This window comes from Brachyhypopomus gauderio, chromosome 1 (genome assembly GCF_052324685.1).
Source record: "Brachyhypopomus gauderio isolate BG-103 chromosome 1, BGAUD_0.2, whole genome shotgun sequence".
NCBI lineage: Eukaryota > Metazoa > Chordata > Actinopteri > Gymnotiformes > Hypopomidae > Brachyhypopomus > Brachyhypopomus gauderio.
Window position 1 is genome coordinate 26,906,489 of NC_135211.1, and position 7,351 is coordinate 26,913,839.

A 7,351-nucleotide genomic window follows, 5' to 3' on the forward strand; every position below is an offset into this window, starting at 1 on the left:
TTTTACTGTGAAAAATCCACAGAGACGTGAATGAAACTCCCTGAAATTCAGCACGGGGGGGAGCGCGTGGCAGATGGCATGGACCTCTGCCGGCTTCTTCTCTGTAGTTAGACCCAAAACCAAACAAAGAAGTCTGAAATCCTCTTCTGTAACGATATCGTCGTTGCTGTAAAAGGCGAGGTGATGAAATATCTCCTGTAGGTACTGGTCTATACCGGTAGCCAAAACCACGATTTCGTTTTCGACCCCGGGATCGGGATTAAAGTGATGAGCGAGCGCGCATCGGAGCCACTCGCTTTTACGCACCGCGCGAATCCGCGGAGCAGGCAACGAGGTTCGCGAAATTTGCATGTTTGGAGTTATACCAGTTTAATTACCAGTAATATCAGGAAGTTTCCAAAGTTAGAAATCCTCTTAACTCGCGATAAACAATGCAGGCAATGCTGAAAGCAGGCAGAAAAGGTAATCACATCTTCCTTAGCTGACGTCAAGCACTGACCAGCGCCTACCAGTTGCTGCGATAAGCACATATATAAAACTCCCAATTTAAAGTGCTCTTCGTATATATAAGAAAGAAGATGTCAAACACACTGAGCAGTAGAATGGGTGCGCGCTCTAAAGAAGCCACTAATTCCGACTCCACCCGCGGGGCTGACAGATAGCGCATAAGAGCGCGCGGGGCTACCGGGGTTGCGCAATCAGCTCGTGGCGGAGGTTTAACAAAAAAGAACAGCCAGCGGGCATCTTATTCGGCATGATAGCACGCGGAGTTACTTGCTCTTTTTAGTTAATATGATATTCATTGTTATAATAATTGTTTTGCGGCCTTTTCTTCTGTGAGATCTTAGGCATTTCCGATGGTCTTAATAAAGATGTTATTCTCATTAAATAATTACACGTTACTGATAGAGGGTATTGTAGAAAAATTGAAAAAAAAAAAAAAAAAACTAATTTCTACTGGTCTTGCCTACCAGAACCTGACACATTAATTCAAACAAACATTAAAGGTTTCCTTCTGCTGGAAGCACGAATTCATGTGTGTCAGTGTTTAAACATAGTGATCCACCACAATGCCGCACCACTATTTACCGACTATAAATAGACTGATTTGGAGGTAAAAATGCGAATATAAAGTAGGCTAACAGGGTGTATGACATCGGAGACGTCTCATAAGTATATATATGAAAAGTATATTTAGTATACTTTTTAAAGGTACACTTAAGTCTACTTTTCTTTTACAAGGGACAGAACGTCCCCTGAGGGACTACATTTCACAGAAGGTCTCGGATGTAGAACTGTTAGTGGTATCATCGTATATCTCAAATGAAAGGAGGAAATATGCATTACGTGTTTTGCAAAACAACTTGTGTGTCACGGCCTTGTCTTTAGTGACTGAAACTTTGGCCGGTTCAGGTAGCTTCCTGTGAGTAAGACCTAAACGTGATACATCTACCTTCCCGCGGTTGCTTTCAAACACGCTGAAAGCAGTGTAGCCTGAAGTCTAGCCGTCTTAAAGCACAAAGCACTTCCCTGACATATCCTCCCAGCCGAGGAAATAATCCAATCGATATCATCGTACTCTCACTTCTGTGGATATTTGTGATGCTTTGCCAAAAACCGCAGTTTATATTTTTTCAGTGATTCGGGTGCGAAACGAAGTATTCAAACACAAATCTAAGGGCGCTGCACTTCTGACGCCAAGGTTTTGTTTCAGGTTGCTGGAGGCTGAGTCACTTTCACAGAGCTGCCAGCCACACGTTTGTTGTTTGGTCTGAATCACGGCGATATGAGACCCACGCTCCGGTTATCCTCTCCACACTATCTCCTCACTATCAGCTCCGTCTGGATCAGACGCTCAGACCTGGGGCTCCGTTCCTCGGTGTTCCATATTCAAAGGGCAAGATCAGACTCGATTTTCCCCTACTGTCAGTAATCGGTAGAGATCTAAGCATCTTCTCTTTCAGCTTCTGCTAAACCACACGTTTTTCTTCCATCAAATTCGTGTTTAAATTATTCACGTGTTCTGGTATTACGTTGTGATCATGACGGTTTGAAAATGAGACGTAGTTTTACGTTTGGTTGTTTTTTTTCTGAAAATCTACTAACTGAACACAAAACTCGGGAAAAAGACAGAATTGTTTGCTGGCAATGCAATGTTACTACGACTGAAGTGAGAAACCAACTCGTCGCATCAATCTCAAACAAGGAACATTTAAAGGCCAAAATGAGACAAGGGAGATGAATTGTACTTATGTGGTGCACCCTCTCTGTTCAGTTTAAGCCCTCAATAAGATGTCTCTAATTATCCTTATCAAACGCTACTATTCGCTTATAAATTGGTAAGTAATATGTTGCGAGATTAATTACAACTTCTTCAGATCAATAGAAAACTGGGATGGCCTGTTTGTTCACGCAGCTGCCGGGTCTTTGTATCCACAGGACACAGCTGCCTCTTCAAAGCGTGTTTACTTTGGTTGAAAGGTTCTTATATGAAACTGAAAGGGCGCGCGGACTGAAATAATGGCGCTGTAGTGAGGGGAACGGACCAGAGGGGTCACGAGAGGTGGACACGAGAGGCCAGAGACTTGTTGTTTACCACTGTTTGGGAGATCGAGTATTGACAAGGGTGGAACCTTTGCTTTTGTCTGAGCCATATGTCTCATTGTGGAGCAGAAGTGCTGTAGGTTAGAGAGCCACACAGGGGACGTTTGGTTTAATGAAGAACAAACCTCACAATTTTAATTAACATGCAATATACACTATACCCAATTTACATAATAGCTAACCTGATTTGTTTCTATGTATTAATAACAAAAATGAAGCCCGTGATAAGCATGTGATAATTTAAGTATTTTTAAGTTCATTCCATATTGAACACACACATACACACACACACACACATATTACAAACCTTTGGAGTTTAGGCACAGTGTTGTTTCTCCCCTCCCTTGACCTAGATCTCGTCTGGAGAAATTTGAAGACGTGTATCGCCTTTGTTGCATCTAATCGCATTCTGTGCATGTGCACTTCTGCTATTTAGCAAGAAGACATACAAGAGTTCAAGTTCCAGGATCAACACACTGTAATCTTTTGAAAAGTTTGCATACAGCTGACAGAGTTTGGCTACCCAGTCTCTGCACACAGCACTGCGCTGGGTCTTTGTTTTCATAGGTGCTGCACAGTTCCCATGGGGTCTTTGAGCAGTAACTCATAAAACTGACCTTAGCCCCGGTCAATGAAAAACTAGGACTCTCTGTGCATGGATGTGTTTGAAACTGACAGCACAAACCATGGAATGGTTATACAGCGGACGTCAACAATCAAAAACAAATTGGCCTTAAAAGAATGATAAAACACTGAGGAAGTCGTTGCAAAGATAAGACATGTTTACCGCCGATATGGCAGGTGATTACTAGAATGAATAGCCCTTCCAAAACGGGCTATGCAGCCCTGCAGTAGTGCTGTGGACTCTGAGTTAGGCGTGGTTGTAGTACAGCTCTTCTTGCAACACACGACCCCATGGTCTGGAGAACACAGCTGCCTCACACAAAGGGCCACAGCCACAGCTAAGAGGAGCCCAGCCAGTAAACCACAGCCTTCGTTTCTGGATATATGGAAGAACACCAGAGTACACAGATCAGGGTTGAATTACACTACAGACTTTTTTAAAGAAGGGGCCATTTGAGAGGCAGTGCTACACACTGTAAGGTGCACAAGGGAATCTAGAGGTGCAGACAGAGGGACAGACACTTAATAAAGGACATAAACACAGACAGAGGGACAGACACTTAATAAAGGACATAAATACTTGTGAGAGGGCAGATGGCTTGTGGGTTGATCTTCACTTCAGGATCATATGCACTTCTCAGGAATCTGCAGGTCACACTGTACCACAGGAGGACTGGAACACGGTGACAAACACAACGCGGTTACCTTCGCAGAAATCCTGAAATCACTAGTGAAACTCATAAAAGATTTGTATTAACAATACATATTAAAATCATTTTTTTCCATTAAAAAATGTATCCATAACACTTTATCTCTCTACAGTAAGCATTCTCACACATACACACATACGTTTTATGTTGGGAAGTGACAGATGATAATTAAAGAATTCTAAAGCTTATCTGACATTTTAGCAAATGTCACTTAATCACAAAAATGTTTGTGTGTGTGTGCATGCACGTGTGTGTGTGTGCATATGTGTGTGCATGTGTGTGTGTGTGTGTGTGTGTGTGTGTGTGTGTGTGTGTGCCAATATAAAAGAGGAGCAAAACTAGGTGAAGTTGAGAAACTAAAACTGTCAACATGAACTTCAGAGTGAAAAATTAGCCTGGGAGGTTGTCTTCCTGGCGGTCACTAAGACCACACCTCCTGGGAGGTTGTCTTCCTGGCGCTCACTAAGACCACACCCCCTGGGAGGTTGTCTTCCTGGCGCTCACTAAGACCACACCCCCTGGGAGGTTGTCTTCCTGGCGCTCACTAAGACCACACCTCCTGCATGCTTGAGTTTGTTTTCAAATGGCACAATAGATTCATCGCATGCACAGGGTCAAGAATGACAGAGCAAGAGAGCAAATGTTTCCTCTGGGCTTCAGTGTCATAGGAGTCTTACATGCCCTAATGCTCCTCCCATTTATACAGTAACAAGTTCACATCTTCCAGGACACACCCAGAGTACCACCTCACCCTCCTTTACACACACACACACACACACACACACACACACACACACACACACACACACACACACACACACACACACACACACACACACACACACACACACACACACAGGCACCTCTGAAGCAACATTCCATTCCTAAAGAACAATTGAGCAGTACTAAAGAGGAAACTGAAGACAGAGACATGTAACTGCAAGTGTGAAAGCATGACCTGTGTGTGCATGCACATGCATGTGCATGTATGTGTGTGTGTGCATGTGTGTGCATTTAGCAAATCAAAAAAGCTATTAAAAGGTTCATTTTAATATGTAAGATATCATATGTTCAAAGAAAGCATCCACTATGCATCTAAAGCCTTTTACATGGTATACTGTGTCCTAATATCCTCAGACCTGAAGACCCAAACCTAGTATTCACGACCCTCCCAGTCCTCACGACCCTCCCAGTCCTCACGACCCTCTGAGTCCTCACGACCCTCCGAGTCCTCACGACCCTCCCAGTCCTCACGACCCTCCCAGTCCTCACGACCCTCCGAGTCCTCACGACCCTCCCAGTCCTCACGACCCTCTGAGTCCTCACGACCCTCTGAGTCCTCACGACCCTCCCAGTCCTCACAACCCTCCCAGTCCTCACGAGCCTCTGAGTCCTCACGAGCCTCTGAGTCCTCACGACCCTCCCAGTCCTCACGACCCTCCCAGTCCTCACGACCCTCTGAGTCCTCACGACCCTCTGAGTCCTCACGACCCTCCCAGTCCTCACGACCCTCCGAGTCCTCACGACCCTCCCAGTCCTCACGACCCTCCCAGTCCTCACGAGCCTCCCAGTCCTCACAACCCTCTGAGTCCTCACGACCCTCCCAGTCCTCACAACCCTCTGAGTCCTCACGACCCTCCCAGTCCTCACAACCCTCTGAGTCCTCACGACCCTCCCAGTCCTCACAACCCTCTGAGTCCTCACGACCCTCCGAGTCCTCACAACCCTCCGAGTCCTCACAACCCTCCGAGTCCTCACAACCCTCCCAGTTCTCACGACCCTCACATACCTCACAACCCTCACAGACCTCACAACCCTCACAGACCTCACAACCCTCACAGAGCTCACAACCCTCACAGATCTCACAACCCTCCCACGCCTCACAACCTTCCCAGCTGCTCTGTGTTGTTTACTCTAGTCCACTAGACCTGACCATTCTCACCTGGGAATCAAAGGCCTGCAGAACACCTTATTAGTGGGCACCTATAGGTGTGTTTGGCAGCCTACATAAAACAAATAGTGAGTCAGAGCTGGTCCTAAAAACAAGCTAGGGATGTCTACATTACTTAAACGCATCATAACAAGGTTAGCATCATTACATTTTGCACATTTTCACAATTCATAACTCAGATCAATTTTAAAATTAGACTAAAACAGTTTCAATAAGTCTGTAGCGCTTTTGAAAATCTTGGTCTTCTTCTGAATTCATGACAACAGCATACAGATTGTTGCTGCTAAAGTCTTAACTCAATTAATGCTGTGAAAGTTGTGCAGGTAGTACTTTTGTTTTAGTAAACAGTGGTTCTTGAGCCCCAAAGATTCCTCAAGACCAGTTCAGACACTGCAGGGTCATCGGTCATTTTGATAAACGAATGCTGACCTCTAGTGGCCAATTGTGTGAACTGCGACATAAAGCGTAATGCAGTGTAGACTGAAACGGGTGGAATTATTTTACCGCTTGATACGTTTTGGAAAAATTAGACACGCGTCCCTAATGCGTGTATAATGTGTTATACATTACGTGATATAATGGCTTTTACACCATTTCTCATTACCTTTGTGTGGTAATAGCCATTAGAATTCAGCATTTTAAAGGTGTATATTGGATTTGTAAACATAATACTGAATTGTATCTGTTCTAATCGTGTGACATTTTAGTTTTGTTCAAAATTATTTTCAAATTGACATGAGCAGTAATTGGCAAAATATATAAAACGTGTTTTCAAACAGTGTGGTGACGTTCGGTGATAGGATTTACGGAGTCGTTTAATAGGTTGTGCGACGGTAAAGATTGAGTAGATTACGCCTGGCATCGTGTGGACCTGCCGTTCTAACGAGTCTTGGCCACTAGGTGGCACTTTAAGCCAAGAGATACATAACGTCTAACTCTCCTCGGAGAGTTAATCAGTAGGAGTTGTAGCCCCGATGTTACTGTGCCGTCCCTCTGTGTTCCGTCACACTAATACCGGAAGTACGGCACAGCGGGTTGTGTCCCGGTACACACAGCAGAACAGCGGTTTGTGTCCCGGTACACACAGCAGAACAGCGGCTCGTGTCCCGGTACACACAGCAGAACAGCGGGTTGTGTCCCGGTACACACAGCAGAACAGCGGCCTACGGCACCATACACATTTTACTATCTTACTAAATCAAATATTATTCCAAATTGGAGAAATTGTGTACAATTTCATAAAATATATTCATAAAATATATTTATATTTTTTATGAGAAACGCAAATAAATATCACATTGTAAGTTGCACAGTGTTCTGTCCAAATATTTTATCGTCAATAAATTATCAGCTTGACATCACGACCATTAGGCTCTGCGAGCAAAAAAGAAGAGAAAGAAAACACGTTGTTTTTCACGTTATAAATCGGTAACCCGACACCAGCATACAGAGTTTCCGGCAC

At 44.3% G+C, this 7,351-nt stretch overlaps 1 protein-coding gene across 6 annotated transcripts in view; it reads right to left on the reverse strand.

Annotated features, from left to right (window-relative positions):
- The window catches only part of LOC143514858 (EF-hand and coiled-coil domain-containing protein 1), an 11,177-nt gene extending 8,041 nt beyond the window's left edge, over positions 1-3,136 (reverse strand). For 5 of the 6 annotated variants that reach the window (XM_077006559.1, XM_077006568.1, XM_077006576.1 and 2 more), the window contains exon 1: positions 1-672. This exon is cut by the window's left edge and continues 193 nt beyond it. In XM_077006559.1, the coding sequence (XP_076862674.1) occupies positions 1-351 (351 nt within the window). In that variant the 5' untranslated portion in view covers positions 352-672. Of the gene's footprint in view, positions 673-2,911 lie in introns of those variants that run through there. The other variant, XM_077006585.1, reaches the window with a different exon arrangement.
- Positions 3,137-7,351: the final 4,215 nt, after the last annotated feature.